This window comes from Entelurus aequoreus, linkage group LG06 (assembly GCF_033978785.1).
Source record: "Entelurus aequoreus isolate RoL-2023_Sb linkage group LG06, RoL_Eaeq_v1.1, whole genome shotgun sequence".
In the NCBI taxonomy this organism is placed as follows: Eukaryota; Metazoa; Chordata; class Actinopteri; order Syngnathiformes; family Syngnathidae; genus Entelurus; species Entelurus aequoreus.
Window position 1 is genome coordinate 64289024 of NC_084736.1, and position 27646 is coordinate 64316669.

General features: G+C 38.7%; 1 protein-coding gene across 4 annotated transcripts in view; it reads left to right on the forward strand.

The window, feature by feature from the left end:
- Window positions 1–27646, forward strand: part of LOC133652447 (tetratricopeptide repeat protein 28-like) — a 605917-nt gene that overhangs the window by 482086 nt on the left and 96185 nt on the right. The window contains exon 1 of one of the 4 annotated variants that reach the window (XM_062051212.1): window positions 27084–27212. The exons of the other annotated variants lie outside the window; for them this stretch is intronic. Coding sequence (XP_061907196.1) covers window positions 27191–27212 — 22 coding nt within the window. The 5' untranslated portion in view covers window positions 27084–27190. Of the gene's footprint in view, window positions 1–27083; window positions 27213–27646 lie in introns of those variants that run through there. 4 annotated transcript variants of the gene reach the window in all.

Genomic DNA, 27646 nt, shown 5'->3' on the forward strand with positions numbered 1-27646 from the left:
TAATTGAATGGTTTAAAAGAGGAGAAAACACGAAAAAAATGACAATTAAATTTTGAAACATAGTTTATCTTCAATTTCGACTCTTTAAAATTCAAAATTCAACCGAAAAAAAGAAGAGAAAAACTAGCTAATTCGAATCTTCTTGAAAAAATTAAAAAAAGAATTTATGGAACATAATTAGTAATTTTTCCTGATTAAGATTCATTTTAGAAATTTTGATGACATGTTTTAAATAGGTTAAAATCCAATCTGCACTTTGTTAGAATATACAACAAATTGGACCAAGCTATATTTCTAACAAAGACAAATAATTATTTCTTCTAGATTTTCCAGAACAAAAATTCTAAAAGAAATTAAAAAGACTTTGAAATAAGATTTAAATTTGATTCTACAGATTTTCTAGATTTGCCAGAATATTTTTTTTGAATTTTAATAATATTAAGTTTGAAGAAATATTTCACAAATATTCTTTGTCGAAAAAACAGAAGCTAAAATGAAGAATTAAATTAAAATGTATTTATTATTCTTTACAATAGAACACATAAATGTACTTGAACATTGATTTGAATTGTCAGGAAAGAAGAGGAAGGAATTTAAAAGGTAAAAAGGTATATTTGTTTAAAAATCCTAAAATCATTTTTAAGGTTGTATTTTTTCTCTAAAATTGTCTTTCTGAAAGTTTTTAAGAAGCAAAGTAAAAAAATCAATGAATTTATTTAAACAAGTGAAGACCAAGTCTTTCAAATATTTTCTTGGATTTTCAAATTCTATTTGAGTTTTGTCTCTCTTAGAATTAAAAATGTCGGGCAAAGCGAGACCAACTTGCTAGTAAATAAATACAATTTAAAAAATCGAGGCAGCTCACTGGTAAGTGCTGCTATTTGAGCTATTTTTAGAACAGGCCAGCGGGCTACTCATCTGGTCCTTACGGGCTACCTGGTGCCCGCGGGCACCGCGTTGGTGACCCCTGGGGTAGAGCAACCGTGCCAGAAACCTGAGGGTTGCAGGTTTACCATCCAAAAATCGCTTCCGTTGTGTCCTTGGGCGGGACACTTCACCCTTTGCCCCCGGTGCCACTCACACCGGTGAATTGAATGATGAATGATAGGTGGTGGTCGGAGGGGCCGTTGGCGCAAATTGCAGCCACGCTTCCGTCAGTCTACCCCAGGGCAGCTGTGGCTATGAAAGTAGCTTACCACCACCAGGTGTGAATGATTGATGGGTTCTACATGTAAAGCGACTTTGGGTACTTAGAAAAGCGCTATATAAATCCCAGGTATTATTATTATTATAAGTCGCACCGGCCGAAAATGCATAATAAAGAAGGAAAAAAACATATATAAGTCGCACTGGAGTATAAATCGCTTTTTTGGGGGAAATTTATTTGATAAAACCCAACACCAAGAATAGACATTTGAAAGGCAATTTAAAATAAATAAAGAATAGTGAACAACAGGCTGAATAAGTGTACGTTATATGACGCATAAATAACGAACTGAGAACGTGCCTGGTATGTTAACGTAACATTTTATGGTAAGAGTCATTCAAATAACTATAACATATAAAACATGCTATACGTTTACCAAACAATCTGTCACTCCTAATCGCTAAATCCCATGAAATCTTCTTCCTTTGTGTCGCTTCTAAATAATATTATTTGATATTTTATGGTAATGTGTTAATAATTTCACACATAAGTCGCTCCAGAGTATAAGTCGCACCCCCGGCCAAACTATGAAAAAAACGGCGACTTATAATCCGAACAATACTGTACAACATGGCTGACGGGCAGAAGACGCAGTCGAAGTGGAGATTTGTAAATAGGACCGCCCACGAAACGGCGCATCCTGAAGAGAGACGGTCAGAAAGCAGCTTGAAAATGGTCTGTAAAACATAATCAATGCAAAATATTCACCAAAGACCCACCGTTACATGTTATGTAGACCACAAGGAAGTGACTTAAATGTAGAAAAAACATCTTAATATGACCCCTTTAAAAGGTACCCATCCCTGATCATAAACCAAGTCTAAGAATGCTAAATCTCTGGATAACCCAGGAAGTTCCATTGTATACAGTACTTACCGATACTCAGTTTTACCTAAAAAGGTAATATCTAGAGATGTCAGATAATGGCTTTTTTGCCGATATCCGATATTCCGATATTGTCCAACTCTTAATTACAGATTCCGATATCAACCGATACCGATATATACAGTCCTGGAATTAACACATTATTATGCCTAATTTTGTTGTGATGCCCCGCTGGATGCATTAAACAATGTAACAAGGTTTTCCAAAAATAAATTAATTTTAGCGTCCCGGAAGAGTTAGTGCTGCAAGGGGTTCTGGGTATTTGTTCTGTTGTGTTTTAAGGCTGAAACGACGCGTCGACGTAGTCGACGTCATCGGTTATGTAAATACGTCGACGCCGTTTTTGTGCGTCGACGCGTCGCATAATTACGTCACACTACCGTCATGGCGGAGCGCAAAGCAGACTGTGCGAGCGAGGGGAAAAACGCACGCCAAAAGTCGTCAAAAGTGTGGGAGTATTTCAATACACAGCCTAATAATGTTGTTGTATGCACAGTGTCGAGCGTAAATGGCCTATCATAGCAGCACAACGGCTATGAACGAACATTTGAAAAGAAAACCATCAACCATCAACTTGTCAATCGTCCGCGTTAGCATACGTTGTCATCTTTACACAAAAACATGAATGTGTCATTTGTATCTGCTAGGGGTGTAACGTTATGTGTTTTGTATTGAACCGTTTCGGTACGGGGCTTTCGGTTCGGTACGGGGGTGTACCGAACGAGTTTCTAAGCTAAAGCTAACTTTAGCTGCTAAAGTCTTAACAAGTTGCTTTGCTCCTTCTGCGGCTGCCTCTGTCTCAGCACGCAGCATTGTCCCACCCATACAACCATCTGATTGGTACACACGCAGCATTGTCCCACCCACACAACCATCTGATTGGTACACACGCAGCATTGTCCCACCCACACAACCATCTGATTGGTACACACGCAGCATTGTCCCACCCACACAACCATCTGATTGGTACACACGAAGCATTATCAGCCAATCAGCAGTGCGTATTCAGAGCGCATGTAGTCAGCGCTTCAGCGTGGAGCAGATAGGTGTTTAGCAGGTGAGCATCAGGCAGCGGACTCTCCCCAAATGATAATAAACACCTCCCAGTCAACTACTAGTAACATCACTATGAGCCCGTTGACCTACTAGAAACTTAAACTGCAGCTCAGCTCACTCGCAGTCCTGGCTTGAGGTGAAGGCTAATTACCTCTCAGTTCCAGCCACATCGACCCCTTCCGAGCGCCTATTTTCAGCTGCTGGGAATATTGTAAACAAGAAAAGAACCAAAGCAAGTACACATGCTACCTTTCTTCATTACAACTGTTAGTCACTCACTGGAATGAGTAGAATTGGTTATTGTGTACTGTGTTGGACTGGATGTTTATTTTGCACATTTTAAAAGCAATAGTTAATGTTTACAGTGCTCCAGAATATTTAGATTGGCACTTTTTTGTATTGATGTTTATCTTTATTTTTGCACATTTTAGCAAATAAGCAATACTTTCACTTTTGTTGAAATGTTTACACTGTTACAGAAATATTTCGTTTTGCACTTTTTTGTATTGGATGTTTATCTTTATTTTTGCACATTTTAAAGCAAAATAAGCAATACTTTTACTTTTGAAATGCTTAAGATTTGCACTGGATGTTTACTTTTATATTTGCACATTAAAAAGCAAATAAGCTACTTTTAATTTTGTTAAATGTTAAAAGTTTTAAATGTTTACATTGTTACAGAATATTTTGTCATGTTGTTGTCAATGTTGACTGAATGGCCATACTTTTTTTTTTGTAAATAAAAGCCATGCCTTTTGAAAAAACTGGCCTACTTTTATTTTTTCATCTTCATTTTAAATAAAATAAAAAATAATCGGTAAAAGGAAAAATAATCTATAGATGAATCGAAAAAATAATCTATAGATTAACCGATTAATCGAAAAAATAATCTATAGATTAATCGATAGAAAAATAATCGTTAGCTGCAGCCTTATTGTGTTTATGTTGTGTTACGGTGCGGATATTCTCCCGAAATGTGTTTGTCATTCTTGTTTGGTGTGGGTTCACAGTGTGGCGCATATTTGTAACAGTGTTAAAGTTGTTCATACGGACACCCTCAGTGTGACCTGTATGGCTGTTGACCAAGTATGCCTTGCATTCACTTGTGTGTGTGAAAAGCCGTAAATATTATGTGACTGGGCCGGCACGCAAAGGCAGTGCCTTTAAGGTTTATTGGCACTCTGTACTTCTCCCTACGTCCGGCATTTTAAAAAGTTATACATTTTACTTTTTGAAACCGATATCGATAATTTTGAAACCGATACTGATAATTTCCGATATTACATTTTAAAGCATTTATCGACATCCCTAGTAATATCGTTTCTAACTGAATTGCTTTTTATTAAATGATATTAATTACTTGGGAGCGTAATTAATGCGTTACTTAAAAAAGGACAAAAAAAAATCAAATATCTGGCAAATGCAGCTGAGAGATGTTTCATGAGAGCAGAGTTTGAGTAAGTGCCTTTAAAAGACGATACCTGTTGCCAAGTGACGTGTGACGTCAGCGAAAGCACACTTAGAGCAGCATGAGCTCAGCTGTGTTTGGTTAGCTCAGCATCGGCAATCTGACGGCAGCTCTGTTGTATCTCTTCACTGGAATGTGTTACCTCTGTTTAACAGAGATTGATTGTGCTCCAGTGTCTTGATGTCTTCTTGTCCACAAACTGGGTATTGTTGGACTACATGCTTATCACTTCAATCATTGAAGTTTTGCATACCCTCGTAATATTAGTACCAGTAGTGTGTGTGTGAGGGTGTGTTTGTGTGTACTTACATGTCATGTTGTGTGTATGTTTGTTGAGTCTTCCTATTTGGTATCAGGTTAATGTTAGTGTTGCTGGTTGTTGCTTCTGACACGGTCTTGTTGACATACAACCACATTTAAAGTAGCGTGCCATGACACGTCAAACTCATTAGTAGCGGGGCTGTAACTGACGCCAAAGTAATTAATTAGATTACTTGTTACTAGTAAAAGTAACGGCCTTACTAACGCTATTACATAATAACAGCGTTATTCCTGGCACTGCAGGATATTCAAACAATCATACTTTATTCAGCAAAAGTATTAAATACCTAATATCAGTCATCTTCCTGCTTTCTTTTTAACTGAAACTTTAAAGGCCTACTGAAATGCGATTTTCTTATTTAAACGGGGATATCAGATCCATTCTATGTGTCATTCTTGATCATTTCGCGACATTGCCATATTTTTGCTGAAAGGATTTAGTAGAGAACATCGACGATAAAGTTCGCAACTTTTGGTCGCTGATAAAAAAGCCTTGCCTGTACCGGAAGTAGCGTGACGTCACAGGTTGGGGAGCTCCTCACATCTGCACATTGTTTACAATCATGGCCACCAGCAGCGAGAGCGATTCGGACCGAGAAAGCGACAATTTCCCCATTAATTTGAGCGAGGATGAAAGATTTGTGGATGAGGAAAGTGAGAGTGAAAGACTAGAGGGCAGTGGAAGCGATTCAGATAGGGAAGATGCTGTGAGAGGCGGGTGGGACCTGATATTCAGCTGGGAATGACTAAAACAGTAAATAAACACAAGACATGTACATACTCTATTAGTCACAACACAACCAGGCTTATATTTAATATGCCACAAATTAATCCCGCATAACAAACACCTCCCCCCTCCCGTCCATATAACCCGCCAATACAAATCAAACACCCGCATAACACACTCAATCCCACAGCCCAAAGTACCGTTCACCTCCGCAAAGTTCATACAGCACATATATTTCCCCAAAGTTACGTACGTGACATGCACATAGCGGCACGCACGTACGGGCAAGCGATCAAATGTTTGGAGGCCGCAGCTGCATACTCACGGTACCGCGTCTGCATATCCAACTCAAAGTCCTCCTGGTAAGAGTCTCTCTTGTCCCAGTTCTCCACAGGCCAATGGTAAAACTTGACTGTCATTTTTCGGGAATGTAAACAATGAAACACCGGCTACGTGTTTGTGTTGCTGCAGCCGGCCGAAATACACCGCTTCCCACCTACAGCTTTCTTCTTTGCAGTCTTCATTGTTCATTAAACAAATTGCAAAAGATTCACCAACACAGATGTCCACAATACTGTGGAATTTTGCGATGAAAACAGACGACTTAATAGCTGGCCACAATGCTGTCCCAAAATGTCCGCTACAATCCGTGACGTCACGCGCAGACGTCATCATACCGAGACGTTTTCAGCAGGATATTTTGCGGGAAATTTAAAATTGCACTTTACTAATCTAACCCGGCCGTATTGGCATGTGTTGCAATGTTAAGATTTCATCATTGATATATAAACTATCAGACTGCGTGGTCGGTAGTAGTGGGTTTCACCAATTTAACCAATTAAGATCGAGTTAATGTTAAATCAAGAGACTGTGTATGAAATAGTCTTTTCCTTACTTAAAATGTAATCACTGCGTATCTTAAAATGTATAACTAATGTTTTTCTAAAGTGAAATCATCAGCAAGATAATTATGTGCAGGCTTTTATAATATAGTGATATATCTAAGCTTAATGATAAAAAATCTCCTAAGACATTGACTAGTCTATGAAGTAAATTCTATGCTATTTAGTGCAGCAATTACAACCGACACTGCATGACTTATCATAGCTATCAAAGCAGCACTAACCTCGATTTTAATAGACAACTAAGAGGCATTATAGTTCTGCCACGTGATTTATTCTTTAACCTATGACTAAAAGTGTGCAAGTGGAGGTTAATCAACCAAACATAAATTGAAGCTGTCATTTGACCAGTTTAAATGCTGCACATCCTCAAACACAGCAGTGTTTTTTTCCAAGGGAGATGATAACCGGTCATCATAAATTGAGGGGCTCTCAAGAGCACGTTTTATGACGCTGCACTACTTGTGAGTTTTAATACGATACGCCAGGCAGCAGATCTATTCCCATGTCTCGTAGGAGTCCTGTTACGACATCCATAAGCATGTTCTTTATGATTGGTCGCAATGTTTGAGTATTGAGCTCAGTGTTGAAGAGTAACATCTGGTGACAAAGCTAAACGAGTGGGTGGGTCATAGCAGGGCCGATCAACTTGCGGCCCGGGGGCCAAATCCAGCCCGAGTGCAGTTCAAAACTTGGGACACAAACATTTTGCAGCGAATTCCTAAAAACACTAGAGTTGTTATGGTTTACAGAGGGAGATGAGACGCCAAAGACACCAGGGGGCAGTAATGTTCAATAATTTATTATATATATATTCAATATATATAATAATAATTAGAGATGTCCGATAATGGCTTTTTTGCCGATATCAGATATTCCGATATTGTCCAACTCTTAATTACCGATTCCGATAACAACCGATACCGATATAAACAGTCGTGGAATTAACACATTATTATGCCTAATTTTGTTGTGATGCCCCGCTGGATGCATTGAACAAAGTAACAAGGTTTTCCAAAATAAATCAACTCAAGTTATGGGAAAAAGTGCCAACAGGGCACTGCCATATTTATTATTGAAGTCACAAAGTGCATTATTTTTTTTAACATGCCTCAAAACAGCAGCTTGGAATTTGGGACATGCTCTCCATGAGAGAGCATGAGGAGGTTGAGGTGGGCGGGGTGGGGGGGGGGGGGGTGGGTGGTTGGTAGGGGTAGCGGGGGCTGTATATTGTAGCGTCCCGAAAGAGTTAGTGCTGCAAGGGGTTCTGGGTATTTGTTTATGTTGTGTTACGGTGCGGATGTTCTCCCGAAATGTGTTTGTCATTCTTGTTTGGTGTGGGTTCACAGTGTGGCGCATATTTGTAACAGTGTTAAAGTTGTTTATACGGCAACCCTCAGTGTGACCTGTATGGCTGTTGACCCAGTATGCCTTGCATTCACTTGTGTGCGTGAAAAGCCGTAGATATTATGTGACTGGGCCGGCACGCAAAAGCAGTTCCTTTAAGCTTAATTGGTGTTCTGTACGTCTCCCTACGTCCGTGTACAAAGCGGCGATTTAAAAAGTCATACATTTTACTTTTCGAAACCGATAATTTTGAAACCCATACCGATTATTTCCGATATTACATTTTAAAGCATTTATCGGCCGATAATATCGGCAGTCCGATATTATCGGACATCTCTAATAATAATAATAAACAATACTAACTAATAAACTAAACTAAGGAAATGAAGTGTGTGACAAAACCCAGGAGTGTGTATGTGTAAGGCTATGTGTAAGGTTAACTGAAGTGTGTGTTACCAAGTGTTGTCGAGAGCGAAGGAACAAGGCAGTCCGAGGGGCAGGCAGATGATCCAGGGCAGGAGATAAGAGACTAGGTCCGTGTCCAGGCGAGGGTTGGGGATCGAGCGAGGCAGTCCAAAAGACCGGGGAAACCACGGGAGATCTCGAAGGGGAAAACTCGGGAAGGCACTACGGGAGAGCAACACAGATGTCAGAAAACACAGAGGGAAAACACACAGAGAGAGAGAGCATAAGGCTTACGGTACACATAAGAGGAATTAAGTTCCTGCAAGGATCCTTGGGTCCACTGGTCCTTTAAGAAGCTCGCCCTGATCAGTCCCAGGTGGGCAGATTGCCGATTGTCTGCCGGCTTGTCGCTGCGTGGGCGCGCTGGTCTCAGTGCGAGCAGGGGCGTCTCTGAGCGTGCTGTCAGCGGAAGTCCCGACAGCTCCAGCTGCCGAGGAAAAACGGGTTCGAGTCCACACCGTGACAAGAGTGCTCCTGTTGTATAGAGGAACTTCACCACTGTAAACACTTTGGCAGTTCTTTACATTTACATATTAACCATGCTAGCGTTTGTCCGAACCTGCGATTTACATAACTGAGGCATTTCTTAAGGCACCCATTTCAGTTCTCTCCTTTTTGGCAGTTACATGTTGTTTTCTTAATCTGATTCATGTAAAAAAGGTTAAAGAAGGTAAAACATATTTAGTAGTGTTCCTAAAGGTTCCATTTTGTAAACAAATATAAAACATCATGCTTTCCAAATACAACTGTTAATAAGGAAATAATACAGAAATGTTAGTGAATATCGTTACCTGGGTGTCATTTTAGACCCAACACATGGCTTTAAAAACAGATGTGCCAGAGACCCAAGTACAACATAACTATGTTCAAATGTATCAGGAATTCGTTAACACTGGAGGCAGCTCAAACTTATTTTAATGCAATGGTTATGTAGGCAGAAGGCAGGGTAAACTTTAATTTTAATCAGATATTTATGAGTCCCTTCTTATTCAGTATATTTGATTAGTACTTATTTTTCTTATCAGCCTGATCTAAGCCTAAGGTTTATGTGTTAAATAAATAATAATATTTGTGATTAACACATGGTTTCATATCATTTGACAAAGTTGCAAATGGTCAATTCAGTTTCAGTTCATTTGGAACATGCATAAGATACAATGTAGTGCATCACACGATTCCAGTTGTTTCATTACAGCACGTCCGAAAAGGAGTCGGAAGAAGCAGAGCTTATTTAATCCTACCCCTTTTCATACCATAGCAATTTTATCCAATTTCCTTGTTCTCTATAACAGAACAGTGAACAAATAAATAATAAATAAATAATATACCATAGTAAGCATACAAATATTAAATACATAAATAATCTTTGTCTCAATAAAAAAAAGGAAAAAAAGGGTTCAAGATATTCATCATGATTCTTGTTCTGTGTACTTTGTGAACACTTGTAGTTTGAACATTCTCTTAAACTGAATCATATTGGTGCTTTGTTTGATTTCTTCGGTTAATCCATTCCATAATTTAATTCCACATACTGATATGCTAAAGTTTTTAAGTGTTGTACGAGCATACAAATGTTCTAAAAGAGATTTTCCTCTAAGGTTATATTTCTCCTCTTTTGTCGAGAGGAATTGTTGTACATTCTTGGGTAGCAGGTTATAGTTTGCTTTGTACATCATTTTAGCTGTTTGCAAATGCACCAAATCGTTGAATTTCAATAATTGTGATTTAATAAATAAAGTGTTTGTATGTTCTCTATATCCAACATTATGTATTATTTTAATTGATCTTTTTTGTAACACCGTTAACGAATAAAGCACACATTTGTTGTTGTTTCCCCATATTTCTGCACAATAACTCGGATATGGTATAAATAGGTTAGATGTAATTATTGAATACAATTAAAATCAAGAGTAAGATTACTAATTCAGTGTTAGTATTTGAGAAGACCCCGGGTTCCCTCTGTAGTGGTAAAGTTGGGCCCCGAGGTTAAAAAGGTTAAGAAGACCTGCTAAAGAGGATCTTAGACCACCGTAAACACATTGGCAGATCCTTGCATTGACATTTAAAGGCCTACTGAAACCCACTACTTCCGACCACGCAGTCTGATAGTTTATATATCAATGATGAAATCTTAACTTTGCAACACATGCCAATACGGCCGGGTTAACTTAAAAGTGCAATTTAAAATTTCCCGCTAAACTTCCGGTTGAAAACGTCTATGAATGATGACGTATGCGCGTGACGTCAGTAGTTAAACGGAAGTATTTGGACACCATTGAATCCAATACAAAAAAGCTCTGTTTTCATCTCAAAATTCCACAGTATTCTGGACATCTGTGTTGGTGAATCTTTTGCAATTTGTTTAATGAACAATGAAGACTGCAAAGACGAAAGTTGTAGGTGGGGTCGGTGTATTAGCGGCTGGCTGCAGCAACACAACCAGGAGGACTTTGACTTGGATAGCAGACGCGTTAGCCGACGCTAGCCGCCGACCGCACGGATGATCGGGTGAAGTCCTTCGTCCTTCCGTCGATCGCTGGAACGCAGGTGAGCACGGGTGTTGATGAGCAGATGAGGGCTGGCTGGCGTAGGTGGAGCGCTAATGTTTTTATCATAGCTCTGTGAGGTCCCGTTGCTAAGTTAGCTTCAATGGCATCGTTAGCAACAGCATTGTTAAGCTTCGCCAAGCTGGAAAGCATTAACCGTGTATTTACATGTCCAGGGTTTAATAGTATTGTTGATTTCTGTCTATCCTTCCAGTCAGGGGTTTATTTCTTTTGTTTCTATCTGCATTGAAGCACGATGTTATCACATTAGCTCCGTAGCTAAAGTGCTTCACCGATGTATTGTCGTGGAGATAAAAGTCACTGTGAATGTCCATTTCGTATTCTCGACTCTCATTTTCAAGAGGATATAGTCTCAGAGGTGGTTTAAAATACAAATCCGTGATCCACAATAGAAAAAGGAGACAGTGTGGAATCCAATGAGCCAGCTTGTACCTAAGTTACGGTCAGAGCGAAAAAAGATGCGTCCTGCACTGCACTCTAATCCTTCACTCTCACTTTCTTCATCCACGAATCTTTCATTCTGGCTCCAATTAATGGGGTAATCGTCGCTTTTTTGGTCCGAATCCCTCTCGCTGCATTGTAAACAATGGGGAAATGTGAGGAGCCCTTCAGCCTGTGACGTCACGCTACTTCCGGTACAGGCAAGACTTTTTTTATCAGCGACCAAAAGTTGCAAACTTTATCGTCAATGTTCTCTACTAAATCCTTTCAGCAAAAATATGGCAATATCGCGAAATGATCAAGTATGACACATAGAATGGATCTGCTATCCCCGTTTAAATAAAAACATTTCATTTCAGTAGGCCTTTAACCTCTAAAGGCCTTAGTGGCCACATGCGTGGACAGCACCTTTTAGCTCTTATTTCCAAAATTGTGTACACTACTGAATTGGGGTCTTATGCCGACATATGGACACTTATACTGCTATCTGGTGATGTCAGAAGAGTATAACATACAATGGAATTTGGGAAAAAAATGTGTAAAAATAAAAATTTGCATGTCACTACACATGAAGTACACGTTTGTGTACTTATGGACTAAGTACATCATATTAAAAGATGATTTTTAGTTTTTATTCTAATTAGGGTCCAATAAACCCAAATAGCAAAGAGAAATAAAAAAAGCATGTAAACAAACAGCTTGGGCCTAAAGAGGTTGAACCTTGCCAGCTGGGGTCCAAACTTGTGATTTAGGTATCTGAGGCGTCCCTCAAGGCCCCCCTTTAAGTCCTCCCCTATTGGCAGTTACACAGTGTTTTCTTCATGTGATATATGTAACTAAGGTTAAAGAAAGTAAAACTTCTCTATTGTACTAGTGTTCCTCAAGGTTTCATTTTAGATCCTCTCTTTTTCATCATCTTTGACAAGCTTTTTTGCAGAAAGTCCTTAAAAACCGACAAGTGATAAATAACTCTGACAAAATTAATAGACCAAAATCAATCAGTCTACTGGTTCACAGGAATACACAATATAAGAATAATAGTGAAGGGAGAAGTCTGGCCCCCTGGGTCTTTAGCTTTCTGGAAAGAGGCCCCCAAAACATTTTTGTTGAATATCTCTGGATTATAGCAATGAAGCTTGTTGCTCCGTGGAGACACCCCGCCCATCAAGTCCAACCATCATGCTCATGCTGTACCTCCAACACCCAGGAGGCCTCACTCACGTCCATGCAGCCAATCTTCAGATACCACTTATCTTTTCTCTCTTGCTCCTCTTTTAGCTTTTTTTGATGCCTCTGCCTTTCATTCCGTCTGTTTCTGGCTTCACCCCCGCTGATTGTAATCTGAAACTGTCAGGCCCCTCGTAATTGAAACCGACTTGATGAATCGCTTAATTACCTTTAATAGCTGATTCAAGTGGAGCTGAATAATGAAGATACCAGAGAATGAAGTGGAGGTTGTGACGCTTTAGTCTCTAATTGTTCTGTTGTTGTTGTTTGAGGCCGCGGCTTGTTGTTATTTCGTCATGAATGCCCACAAGCTCCGCTCGGAACACTTCAAAACCTTTTTTTTTTTTTAACGCTGTGCAGAGAGTGGAATGATCAAGACAATTACCAGGCCGTGATCAAAACAAAAAAAAAAGAAGAAAGTTTTGGGAAGTAGAACGAAGACGTTTGAGAAAAGAGAATAGCTCCCACTTTTTTTTTTATGCCCTCTCAGCGTGTTGTTGAAGTTGGCTGCGGTGTGGGTGTGGCAGCGGCCGACTTGGCTCTGAGGCACACTTGTATCGAGATTGCCATCCTTTAATATCCAACCACGATGCCCAGCGGTACTAACAGACCTTGCTCAGCACACTCTGACCTATAAAGGATGGGAGGATTTTGCATTCCAGTCCCATATATTATTTATTAATTGGCCATCTTACCCCCAAGTCAGCAGTATTTAATATCTGACTGGGGACTGAAGTGGTGCGTTGCCATGGAGTTGCTGTCACTGATGGCAACATTTACACTGCACAGCCATGCTGTCACTTTGCCTTTCAGAGAGAATGCTCTGAAAGCATATTTTTGCTTTAAAAACATGCTTTCTTTTTTAATTCTTACTGTGAGTATAGCATGATGCGTCGACATTTGGCCAATTTGTGTTCAACTACCTTCTAAATATATATTGTAGTTACTGTCACGGATATGACAATGTGTTTATGTTAATATTGTCATATTGATTTTCATCAAAATATGAAACATTGACCTTAAACAATAATTCCAAAAACTAAAAGTTTTAAATTAGAACAAAACTTTCTTTTTAAGGTCCACATTAACAATAAAAAAATGTTATAGCTAGAGATAAAAAAAAAGAAAAAAGTAATTTTCCAAAATAGAAACCAGCTACAGTGGAACCTTGATTTACTACCGTATTTCCGGACGATATATTATATACACTACCGTTCAAAAGTTTGGGGTCACCCAAACAATTTTGTGGAATAGCCTTCATTTCTAAGAACAAGAATAGACTGTCGAGTTTCAGATGAAAGTTCTCTTTTTCTGGCCATTTTGAGCGTTTAATTGACCCCACAAATGTGATGCTCCAGAAACTCAATCTGCTCGAAGGAAGGTCAGTTTTGTAGCTTCTGTAACGAGCTAAACTGTTCTCGGATGTGTGAACATGATTGCACAAGGGTTTTCTAATCATCAATTAGCCTTCTGAGCCAATGAGCAAACACATTGTACCATTAGAACACTGGAGTGATAGTTGCTGGAAATGGGCCTCTATACATCTATGTAGATATTGCACCAAAAACCAGACATTTGCAGCTAGAATAGTCATTTACCACATTAGCAATGTATAGAGTGTATTTCTTTAAAGTTAAGACTAGTTTAAAGTTATCTTCATTGAAAAGTACAGTGCTTTTCCTTCAAAAATAAGGACATTTCAATGTGACCCCAAAATTTTGAACGGTAGTGTATAACAATAGAAAAATGTATTCCATTGTAAGTTAATAATTCTAACAAAGATACTAGTAAATGTGTTAGCATATTGATCTAGTGCTAACAACACTAGCTTACATTACGATAGCGCTTACATTACGATAGCGCGTACAAATATGCATGAAAACACATCTATCAAACATGTGACGGTTTAGTAAGTATGAATAGTTTTACTTACATTGTAAAACTTACAAACGTTGCTCGGGGGTGATAAATGAAGGAAACATACAAGTAAAAACGCTATGGACGACTAGAAGACGGAACGGCACTTGTACTTCCAGTTTAGGGCACTAAAAAGAAGGAAATACTGTATACGTTCAACCCGCAGCACCTGCAGTGAGTAACCTCGTCCAAAAGATGGCTTCATAACACAAACAATCACACACCTTTTCAGTGTCTGTCGATGTTGAACACTATTTCTTCAATACAAATTATTATGGCTCCATAAATCAGCCACACCATTTTATAAGAGGCAGGGTTCAAAGCGTAGGACAAAAGTAGCGGCTAATTGTCCACACATTATGGTAAATTAATTGGTTTGGAACAGGGTTTGTAAATCGAGAGATTTGTATATTGAAGCAAATTTCTCCATAAGTAACAACATCCAATAATTAATGGTACAAACAAAATGGGCGGAGCCACACAAGTAAGAAAGGAACGAAAAAGAGTGTTGGCAGTATGGGGATGAACTACAATTGCCATCGAGTTACTCATTGAGTGTCCAGGAAAATGAGGAGAAGCCAATACGGAATGCACATGGGGTGGGAGGAACAACACAATAGCTAAGGAGCTTTGTAGCAAACAATCAACTTGCAACGGTTGTGGCTGGCAGCAGAGCTTCAGAAGGCCTGATTGCAAACTGTCAGCAGGTGTGAGAAGTAATGGTTTGGCACCAGAAGCCAGAGAGGTACTGCAAGAGAGGGCAGACAGGCGGCAGACAGGCGGCAGCAGAGCAGCGGATTCAAACACCACACAACTAGCTGAACTGTCCTCGCATATAGCTGCCCCGCCGACACGCACACACACAGTCCGCTACACCTCCCTGATACCGAAGTACATGTCAAACTACTTCCTTAACGTAAATGACCGCCATAACCACAACACCAGGGGGAGCTCCACTAACCACGTTAAACCCAGATTCCGAACTAACAAAGGTCTTAACTCATTCTCTTTCTATGCCACATCAATGTGGAATGCGCTCCCAACAGGTATAAAAGAAAGGGCATCTCTATCCTCCTTCAAAAGCGCAATAAAAGTTCACCTCCAGGCAGCTACAACCCTAAACTAACACCCTCCCTGGATTGTTAATAATCAAATGTAAACAATCAAATGCAGATACTTTTTCTTATGCCTTCTGATCTCTCTCTCTCTCTCTCTCTCTCTCTCTCTCTCTCTCTCTCTCTCTCTCTCTCTCTCTCTCTCTCTCTCTCTCTCTCTCTCTCTCTCTCTCTATGTCCACTACTTGCTGTCCATATCCTACCAAGTCAGACCTACACTGTTCCAATATCCATTTCTCTGTTCTCAATTATTGATGACCGATGATAACAACCAAACCTAACCCCCCCCCCCCCCCCCCCCCCGCACCCCTGATTGTAAATAATGTAAATAATTCAATATGATTATCTTGTGTGATGACTGTATTATGATGATAGTATATATGATAGTATATATCTCCGTCAGTCTACCCCGGGGCAGCTGTGGCTACGAAAGTAGCTTACCACCACCAGGTCTGAATGAATGATGGGTTTTTAACATGTAAAGCGACTTTGGGTACTTAGAAAAGCGCTATATAAATCTCAGGTATTATTATTATTATTATTATTATTATTATATATCTGTATCATGAATCAATTTAAGTGGACCCCGACTTAAACAAGTTGAAAAACGTATTCGGGTGTTACCATTTAGTGTTCAATTGTACGGAATATGTACTGTACAATCTACTAATAAAAGTCTCAATAAAAAAAATAAAAAAACAAACTAGCCCTGTGGTGCACTCACAGTTTGAAATCTCCTTTACTTTAATTTCCAGGTTGCTACAATTATTAGCAATAAATATAAAATGTACTTTACATTGTCAGTTAATCTTCGGAAGTTAGGTCAAGGGGGGATGGCAGTGTCGACAACGCTGTGGATGCCACACATTGCTTGTTTTTTGCTTTCTTTAGACCCATATTGAGGGAGGTAACTTAAAAAAAAAACGGTAAAAATGCTAAAAAACCACAAAAAAGCGTACAAAGTAGCACGAGGCTGACTGAATAAGCAAAAAGTCAGTGTTCAAAAACAAGAAAAAAATAAAATAAAATTAGGGGTATTTTATTTGAACTAAGCAACATTATCTGCCAATAGAACAAGAAAGACAAGACTTTCCAATATAAGTAAAATTAGCTAACCTCAATGAACCCAAAAATTCCTTAAAATAAGTATATTCTCACTAATAACAAGTGCACTACTATATGAGTACGTATTTTCTATTGTTTCATTGAAAATAAAACAGCAAAGTCCATTTGGCTGTCATCTGTTTTAATTATGAGACACAATTGTGTCAGTCTTTTTTTTTTTTTACATGCTTGAAATAAGAAATTATTACTTTAAAAAAGTAGTTTTATACTTGTGTTGATGACACAGCTTTGCAACAGTTGATATTCTAGTTTCAAGCATGTTTTACTCAATATAGGTCATAAAATCTCAGCAACAAGCTGTAATATCTTACTGAGATCATTTAGGACCAAAACACTTAAAACATGTAAAACACTAACATAAAATCTGCTTAGTGAGAAGAATTATTTTATCAGACAGAAAATAAGCAAATATCACCCTTATTTGAGATATTTAATCTTAGATTTCAGTTTTTGCAGTGCACACACAGTTTTATGGTCCCAAAAAGGAAACATGTCCTTAGAAAAAAATACATAATGAAATTATAAGGGGTTGCAATTGTAATGCATTGCCCATGAGGTCCTGTGAAAACATACAACACTGGGCCCTACAAAAAAAAAAAAAAAGTCATTAATGTTTTACTAGTTTTAGCCATGTCCCTTAGAAATACTTTATCACTCTCCCCACCTGTGGTACAACAAACAATAATGCATTACTGCAATGCTTGATTTTATAACGGACTACTCCCAAATATTTAAATGCAGTACACTGTAGTTTCCAAATTGCCACAATGTGTTTGTGTTAAAGGCTGATGGTAAGACAATTTAAATATATTTAAAAAAAAAGCACAAAGCCAGCCTTTTTCCCCTTTTCCATCTAATCCTGATCCCCTAAAGATGTTCGCATTGTTGTTTTTGCCAAACACAGAGCAACACACTCAAAGAAAACAACAGGAAGCGTTCACATGTCAGTACTTTGGGACCGAGATATTCTGAGTTTGTGTCGTTTCCTTACCTCATTGGTGTGTGGAAAAGAAAAGAGGACACAGGTTATGTCAAACATTATACAGCAACGTACACGTTCTGCCAAAGGAGCATGATATTAATTTCTTGGCACTTGGCAGTTCTTCTCAACTGACCCCACAGGTATGCTAATGACATCTTTAAATCTAGGGCATATATTTTGTATGCATAAATCACAATACAGCAATTAGTCATACCGTATAAATCACGGCTATTTTTTTTGCATCATCTCAGCTACTTCAATGGTTTTCGTGAGCATAAATGGAGTGACTATTTTCAGACTGCCCAAAAACGGGACTAACAACACTAAGAACTAGACTGGCCCGGAGCACTGAGGCACAGAGATTATTCATTTTAGTACCTAAGCCTTTTGGAATTAGATATATTATTAGTTTGACCAGGAAAGGGAAGAAGAGAGTGCAGAATTTACAGAGGAATTTGTCCAGACTAATGGCTCAGACAGAATTAATTGAAGGCTGGATAAGAGAAAAAAATGAGGTTAACATACACACACACGCATTTATCTGGAGTTGATGACAAGTTTAACTCTCCATTGAAATCGGTGTAAATACTAACAATGTTTCTGTGGTGTAATGGAAAGGATGCCGGGCTGCAATACATTAGATCAGTGATTTTCAACCACTGTGCCGTGAGATATTGTCTGGTGTGCCGTGGGAAATTATGCAACTTCACCTAATTGGTCCAAAAAAATGTTTTTGCAAATCAATAATCATAACAATGTGCCGTTATTTAGTGCCTGTGCTGTGTAGAGCTTGGCAGGGTAATCTTGTAATACTCCATATCAGTAGGTGGCAGCAGGTAGTTCATTGCTTTGTAGAAGTCGAAACGCGTCGAGGATGGTTTGTCGTGATCCCAATATGCAGCGCAAAGCGAGAGACAGCGTGCAGGTAAAAAGGTATGTAACGCTTAAACCAAAAATGAACAAAAGGCAAGTCCCGCTAGGAAAAGGCACTGAAGCATAGCGATGGCTATGTAAAACAAAAGTAAAAACTGAACTGGCTACAAAGTCAACAAAAACAGAATGCTGGACGACAGCAAAAACTTACAGCGTGTGTAGCAAAGACGGCGTCCACAAATCACATCCGTACATGACATGACAATCAACAATGTCCCCACAAAGAAGGATAGCATACGCACAACTTAAATAGTCTTGATTGGGAAAACAAAGCAGGTGCGGGGAATAGCACTCAAAGGAAGACGTTGCTGCTACAGGAGAACACCAACAAAACAGGAAGGGTCACCAAAATAACAGCGCAAGACAGGAACTAAAGCACTACACACAGGAAACAACAACAAACTCAAAATAAGGCACGACAAACTGGTGGAGTTTCATTTTTTAACCTTTTCTGCTGGTGGTGTGCCTCCGTATTTTTTTTAATGAAAAAAATGTGCCTTGACTCAAAAAAGGTTGAAAAACACTGCATTAGATGACAGTAGTGTATAGTTTATGGTGCTTTAGCTAGTCAGTCCAGCCTTTGCTGTCTAGTCTTTTGTTGCACTGTTGGTATTGTAATCATTTTGCACCAGCTGTTTGGTTGTAACATGCATCTTAGTTGTAGTTTTCATCACCAAAGTTGGAGGTGTTGAAATCACCAAGAAAAATGGCTAATTCTCATTAGAAGCATGTCAATAACAAAGCCAATGTTTACTAGCATATATTTTGGAAAAGTGGAGCCCTACTAAACTTACGTAAACGCGTTTTTTGTGTTAATTTCTTTGTTGGCATTGAAAAGTGCAACATTACCTAAAGGTAGTTTGGCTGAGTCCGCTCTCAGTGCTGCTGGAGTGATCGCCAAGTGCCAAAGTGCGAAGAGCTGAGTGAGTCGGCAACCGGTTGTGTCGTCACGCGCAAACCAGGTACCGTAACATCGCACCGTTGGATTTTACACAAATCTGTGCCCGGGAGGACCGGCGGAATTGGGTCGGTTCAGAAAAAAAGTACCCATCCCTACTGGTAGTACCGACAGACTTCAGCGGGCTCAATTTGGTTCCCATCACTTGTCAAGTAGCTGGAGGTGTCAGCTGTCTTGTATATAGTGCAGTGACTGTTATTTTGGGAGTTAAATAAGGTGGGATTGTTCGAGCTCAGTGGTTCTTAACCTTGTTGGAGGTACCGAACCCCACCAGTTTCATATGCGCATTCACCGAACCCTTCTTTAGTGAAAAATAAAATGTTTTTTTTCAAATTCAAGACAAAGTTATATGTTTTATGGTAACACTTTAGTATGGGGAACATATTCTAAGTAACAAAGACTTAATTTAGAGTTATTTGGTTAGGGCCAGGGTTAGAGGGTTAGGGTTATAATTAGGCCATGCCAAATAAGGCGTTAATAAGTACTTAATAATGTCTAGTTAAGAGCCAATATGTTACTAATTTGCATGTTAATAAGCAACTAATTAATGGTGAATATGTTCCCCATACTAAAGTGTTACCATGTTTTATTACTGGTGCACAAAATGAACCGTGCATGAACATCACCTTGTTCAAGCAACAAAACCAACACAGTGCATAAACTCACAACAAATTACACACCTGCAAATCAGTCTGACTTCTGCTGTTGCCGTATCCGTAATACGCCGATAGGGAGAAGTTTTTATTTACACGATGAGTCGGGTGTGTCTTGACCTCCGCCGAACCCCTGAGCCCGACTAACCGAACCCCTAGGGTTCGATCGAACCCAGGTTAAGAACCACTGTTTGAGCTGGTTCATAAAAGAAGACACTCAATGGGTGTTGCAGGTGGTACTGGTTGGTGCTATATCTGTATGTGCATTCATCCATCTAACCATACCAGTCCTGGTTTTATTTTTCTCTCTCATTCCTGTTTTGGGCTGTCAGTCAGACTGTTGGAGATGCTTTTGTCTGAGACTAAGTACCTTAAGCCCAGAACACAACTCCACCCTTTCCTCATTCCTGCAGACCCCCGCAGGATCTCATGTCTGCCTCAGCTCACTACTCCCCCCCCCACACACATCGCTACATATACTGTGTGTGCACTATGGGCTGTTTCTATTTTACACAATCATTTGAATGCATCTCCTCTGAAATGAAGTGCTTCTTTTTATTAGTGCAAATTATTGTGAGAAAAATGATGGTGTTTCATTATTAATAAATGCTTAGACTTCAAACTCAAAATACATTTAGTTTTTTTCAGTTAGTGACAAAAAGCACCAATACTGCCACCATTTAAGCACCTTGCTATCACCCTGAGATCGGTAGGTCGTGAGTTCAAACCCCGGCCGAGTCATACCAAAGACTATAAAAATGTGACCCATTACCTCCCTGCTTGGCACTCAGCATCAAGAGTTGGAATTGGGGGTTAAATCACCAAAATGATTCCTGAGCGCGGCCAACGCTGCTGCTCACTGCTCCCCTCACATCCCAGGGGGTGGAACAAGGGTATGGGTCAAATGCAGAGATAATTTCACCACACCTGGTGTGTGTGTGACTATCAGTGGTACTTTAACTTTAACATGTCGATCAATACTTTGGCATTTGTCATTGTTTAAAATCCTCTTAGAGCAGTGGTCCCCAACCACCGGGCCGCGGCCCGGTACCGGTCCGTGGATCGATTGGTACCGGGCCGCACAAGAAATAAAAAAATAAAAAAAATGTTTTATTTTATTTTTTATTTTTATTAAATCAACATAAAAAACACAAGATACACTTACAATTAGTGCACCAACCCAAAAAACCTCCCTCCCCCATTTACACTCATTCACACTCATTTGCACAAAAGGGTTGTTTCTTTCTGTTATTAATATTTCTGGTTCCTACATTATATACTGTATCAATATAGATCAATACAGTCTGCAGGGATACAGTTCGTAAGCACGCAAGATTGTATTTTTTAATGACAAAAAAAATAAAAAATAATAATAATAATTCCCCCCTACCCCCCGGTCCGTGGGACAAATTTTCAAGCGTTGACCGGTCCACAGTTACAAAAAGGTTGGGGATCACTGTCTTAGAGCACTACAGGCAGCATCAGTACGGACCCCCATAGCATCTTAATTACACTTAGACTTAGACAAACTTTAATGAGCCACAAGGGAAATTGTTCAACACAGTAGCTCAGCTCAGTTACAATGATGGAAAGTGTAAGGATGGAAATGACAATGCAGGTATAAATAGACTAATATAGCTATAGGAAAGTAATATATTCAGAAAACAGTACCATCCCTCAAAGTCATAATTTGACTATTTAATGTACAGCCAGCTGTGTAATGAAAAGTGACAAGGCATCACCATGGTTTTAATGCTTTTGGTTATGGAAAGATGTACAGTATAAGGCTAAGAATGGCTTTGTATTCAAATCTGAATGCATGCACTTTTTACCCCGCTTTTTTTTCGTAACGGAAATTAGAATAACCAAAGTAAATGTTATATTAGAGCCAAGAGTGCTTCATATAGAAAGGTTGAACACTTGTATTAAGGAGTAATTGAACCAGGACATTGTAAAGGCGTCATATTGATTATGGGGTCAGTGTTGAGTAGAAGTATGTGTTTATTTACTATAATCCCCTTACCATGTGGGGGGCTACACCCCGAGCCTCTGCCCTATCTGACCGTCTCTTTCAGAAAAATCATTGTCAACCTGCTGCAAGGAGCTTTTTTTTTTTTTTTTTTTGCTGGTAATGCATCGGCAGGCATTATATTCTGTAGAAGATCACTCAGTGTTGAGGACGGAATAACCTTGGAGGTGACTTTGTGGGCTGTCAGTCCTCCTCCAAGATGCCTGCACGGTGAATCTTAACATGCTTAACAAGCACAACTGAGGAGATTGTTCAAGTTATTCCACATGGCTAAAAAAAAAAAGGCATTTGGACTGCACAATGTCCAAAGCACTACATGGATTTTGCTTTACATTTTAGTACATTCCGGGACTGATTTTCTAAGATCCAAATACTGGAGTTTTATTATTATTGGACCAAAAATCACTCCATATTCTCTACTGCTCGCTAGTGTTACCATATCTGAGTTATTGTGCAGAAATATGGGGGAAATACCTATAAAAGTACAAAATAGTGTTACAAAAAAGATCAGTTGGAATAATACATCATGTTGGAAATACAAACCCTTTATTCATTGAATCGAAAATACTCAAATTCCAGGAGATAGTGAATTTGCAAACAGCTAAAATTATACATAAAGCAAACTATAACCTGCTACCCAAGAATATACAATAATTCTTCTCAACAAAAGAGGAGAAATATAACATTAGAGAAAACATGTTTTGAATTTTAAAACATTTGTACGCACGTACAACACTTAAGACCTTCAGTATATCAGTATGTGGAATTAAATGATGGAATGGATTAAGCACAGGAATCAAACAAAGTACTAATATGATCCTCTTCAAGAAACTCTTCAAACTTAAAGTGTTTACAAAGTACAAAGAAGAAGAACCATGATAAACACTCTGAATTTATTCCATCCATCCATTCATTTTCTCTATAATCTTATTTATATCACCATATGAAATATAACTTACTTCACTAATTATTTATTTATTTATTTTTAATGTTATTACTTATGGAGTATATTGTGAATAAATTGAGAACAAGAAGTAAACAAACGTGTTAACAACTGCTATGTAGAGGAAAAGGGGTAGGATTAAATAGACTCCTACTCCTTTTCGAACACGTTGAATAGAGAAACTGGAAATTGTGATGTATCATGTTGTATGCATGCTTGTTTACAATATACTCAAATTCAAACTTAAATACCTTGCGCTAAACAGCGTGTGCAATCCATAAAATTGCGTGTACTATTAGTGGCCGTGTTGCATGCGATCCGCTGACACTTTGTGTGCAATTTATAAGTGGCGCAGACCGCCCTGTTTAACTGAGGATTTTGCATGTACAAAAGTACTATACGGCGCATCACTGAGACACTCTCATTCAATGCACGATCTTGTTATCATGCTCCTACCTCTGGCGTTTGCCATGTTTTCAAACAAGCAGGAGACATGTACCACTTTTTATGGGCATTTTAGAAGCAGTTGTGCAGTGCATCATACAATGAACCCCCCTTTTTTTATTTTCTTTTTTTTTTTTACTGCTGAAGGTCCATGGGATGGAGGCTGCACTACAGAGCTCAATATGCACAAAATGCACACTTCAAAACATTTTTATCATATAGCATTAATGTTAGTAATATATATTCTATGTAAAAAAACAACAATAAAAAAAATATTAATTGACACCAAAACGAATCAATTGAATTTGTTTTAATCAGCCCCTTAAATCAATAGCAGCTATGGAATTATAAAATAATGTTGCTGAATAGTCTAATATTTGTTATTTCTGACCATCCAAATATGTTGAAACGTACACATAGAATGGAGGATTCTCTGTCCATCGTGTGTCCCTGCAGCACGAGCACTCCTCTCTCTGTGTCCGTTTGCACGTTCTTTTAAACGTGCTAAATAAAATGCAAAATAGCGCTCCCAAAATGGTGATGAGTGTTGATAAATCACATAGCGTGTTCTGTATAAAATGCATAAAATGCATTTTCTTCCTCCCAGTATTGTGGGCGTTTTGATGATCAGCATATAGTTTGCATATTAATTAAGACAGGTGCAAAATAGATTGCATGCCTTATTCTGCTCACTTGTGAGATGCAATCCACTTTGCACACGTTTAGGAGATCAGCTTACATGTGCTATCAAGTTTGCACATGTTTTAGTACACACAGAGCTTTAGTAAATCAGGCCCTTAATATGCCATATTTTGGTGTATTTGTTATTAGATTTTATGTATCGCATGCCTTGCCTGTATATTTTACCCTAAGGCAGTAGTTTTCAATTGTTCTTTGTCATGCTGAGGAATGGGTACAGAAAACGGTTGCTTAATGGCACTGCTGCCAACGTAACCGGTAGTAACCAGAAAAAGAAGTAACTACTGTGGAGATGGATACCTTTCACATTTGAATCGATATGGTACAAATACTCGGTACCTGGGAATGGATACTGTTACTCAACAATAGCACATTTTGGTAAATGTGTGTGTGTAATTGTGTTTCTTGTTTTCTTACTCTTCTGTGTCTCATTGGCAAGTACTGTACTGTAGTGTACTATATAGTAGACTTTGCGTCCAGTTGCAATTCCAAGACATTATTCCAGGAACTAGTCTTTGCCATTAAGTTGAATGTGCCAGTTTTTTCTTTTGTTGAGCCCTACAAAATGTTTAGACTTTAAATATTGTACTCATTACACACCAGCGTTTGATTGTAACATGCAGCTTAGTTGTAGTGTTGATTACCAAATTTGAAGGTGTTGAAATCGCCATGTAAAATCACTAAAGCTATTCGGTAGCATGTCTATGGTAAATCCAATGTAAATTAGCATCGAGCTCCCACATTTTGAAAAGTAGAGTTTTACTGTACTTTTGAGCTCCTTCTCCTTGCATTGTTGGCATGGACAATTATAACATTACCCAAACACAGTCAGGCTGAGTGCTTGAATGCTTGTTTCCCAGAAGTGACGTCATGTGCAACAAAAGTCTCGAATTATGGCACCGTCTGATACCCAGTAGTAAAGGCGACTCATTTTTAGATATATCAAGACGCTAACATTCAAAAATTTCTATTCAACATCAACGTGATTCCAGACTACTGTTGTCCCGATACCAATATTTTGGCACCGGTAACGGTACCAAAATTATTTTGATACTTTTCGATACTTTTCGGTACTTTTCTAAATAAAGGGGACCACAAAAAATTGCATCATTTACTTTATTTTAACAAAAAATCTTACGGTACATTAAACACATGTTTCTTATTGCAAGTTTGTCCTTAAATAAAATAGTGAACATACAAGACAGCTTGTCTTTTATTGGTAAGTAAGCAAACAAAGGCTCCTAATTTAGTCTGCTGACATATGCAGTAGCATATTGTGTAATTTTCCGTTCTATTATTTTGTCAAAATTATTAAGGACAAAATTGATTATTAATCTACTTGTTCATTTACTGTCAATATCTGCTTACTTTCTCTTTTAACATGTTCTATCTACACTTCTGTTAAAATGTAATCAGGATCATACATTGGTCATATTCAAAGTCCTCATGTGTCCAGGGACAGAGTTTATAAACATAACATAACTTTTTTTTAAACAAAAGAAGATGTTTTGATGCCAAAAAATATCGACGTAATCATAGTAGTATCGAGTAGATACGCTACTGTACTTGGTATCAGTACAGTGGATGTTAGGTGTAGATCCACCAATGGTGTTTGTTTACATTTTGACGCCGGTGAGCTACGGTATGTAGTGAAGCATGTTTAGCTATTCCTCGTCCTGCAGGGATGATACTTGTAAGAAACATACTTTATTTGTCGCCATGGAGACCAGGATTAGTTATTTAGAAGTAGCTAAAACACTGCCGACTGGGGCTGGACTTTAGCCGCTAGCTAGCTAGCCATGTCTTAAAGCACCTCTTCCTGAGGGCGTTTCAGTGTTATAACTTTACCTTTATCGTTAGTTTTTAAGCCAAAATGCGTCCGTTCTCCCTTTTCTGTCTACACACTATGTCTGCTTGTTAGTACTCTGTGATTGTGCACTGCAGAACATGCTCATCTGCTCGTAAATCAGCAATAACACGACGTGGCGACAACAGGAGGCGCGGGGGTGGCGGACCGGTACTTTTCAGAGGCGGTATAGTACCGAATATGATTCATTAGTATCTTGGACCTATACTAATTCCGGTATACCTGACAACCCTATTCCAAACTCAAGGATCCATCAACCTATAACACAGATCATGTTTGAATATAACTGCCCCACATCTTGGACTCAATATCCCTCTTCAAATCAAGACTCAAAACACACCTATTCCTTACTGCTTATTCATTGTAATCATCTTTTCTTCTCTATCTTTGTTGTTGTTATTATTGTTGTTTCTATACAATTTGATTTTATTGTTTCGATCTTGTACGGTGTCCTTGAGTGCCCAGAAAGGCGCCTTATAAATAAAATGTATTATTATTATTATTATTAAGTAATTGGTAAGATTCATATCAAAATGTCAAACCAGTTTATAGTCTCGGGACTTGAGACGGCCCATGTAGTCCTTTGACACAACTATTGGGTTTCAGTTGTTTTGTTTGTGTAGCCTGTGTTCAGGTCCTTAATGTGACAGGGTGAATATATTTATTTATTTAGGATGAACTTAAATGGGAAACACACATGCGGGAACTAATCCCAGTGGCACCATCATAGTCACCACAAACCACAAAGCCCTTTTCCGTCTTTCATCTTTGCTAGCCTCCATGATGATGCAGCACAGCCCCTTTAGTCAGGCAGTATTTTGTTATGCTGCTGTTTTCTCTTTCCCGCATACGTTTGTTATCACATTATGCATTATACTAATGCATTATAGTACGTCTGTCCGCCGTGACTGAATGCTGGTTAATCATTTGAAAGGCAAGTCTCAGAGAGGAGGAGTCCGGATTCATTAGATATGCTGTGATGTCTCTATACAATTCTTTGGAGTTTGTTGTGTATGGCCTGCTGGATCTCGGGGGCCTCCGTGTGCGTATGTGTGTGTTTGGTTACGTGTCTTTGTGGCAGATGGCTGTCTGACTGCTGCAAAGTCATTATTTTTCATAGGATCATATTTTATCATAGATAATACATCTGGCACCAGCCTCTCTGTTATTTATTGTTTCTCTACACTTATCTAATTCATTTTTTTCTCCCAGCTTTCTATCAACTCTACACATTGCTTTCTTTTCCCTTCTCTAAGAATGATCGCCAACCTTTGTGGCTAGATTTGTAAAATCGTAAAAAGACAGCTTTTGATTACACTGCATGTATAATGACTAATTGTGTGAAAGTACGCAGACAACAGATGGCTC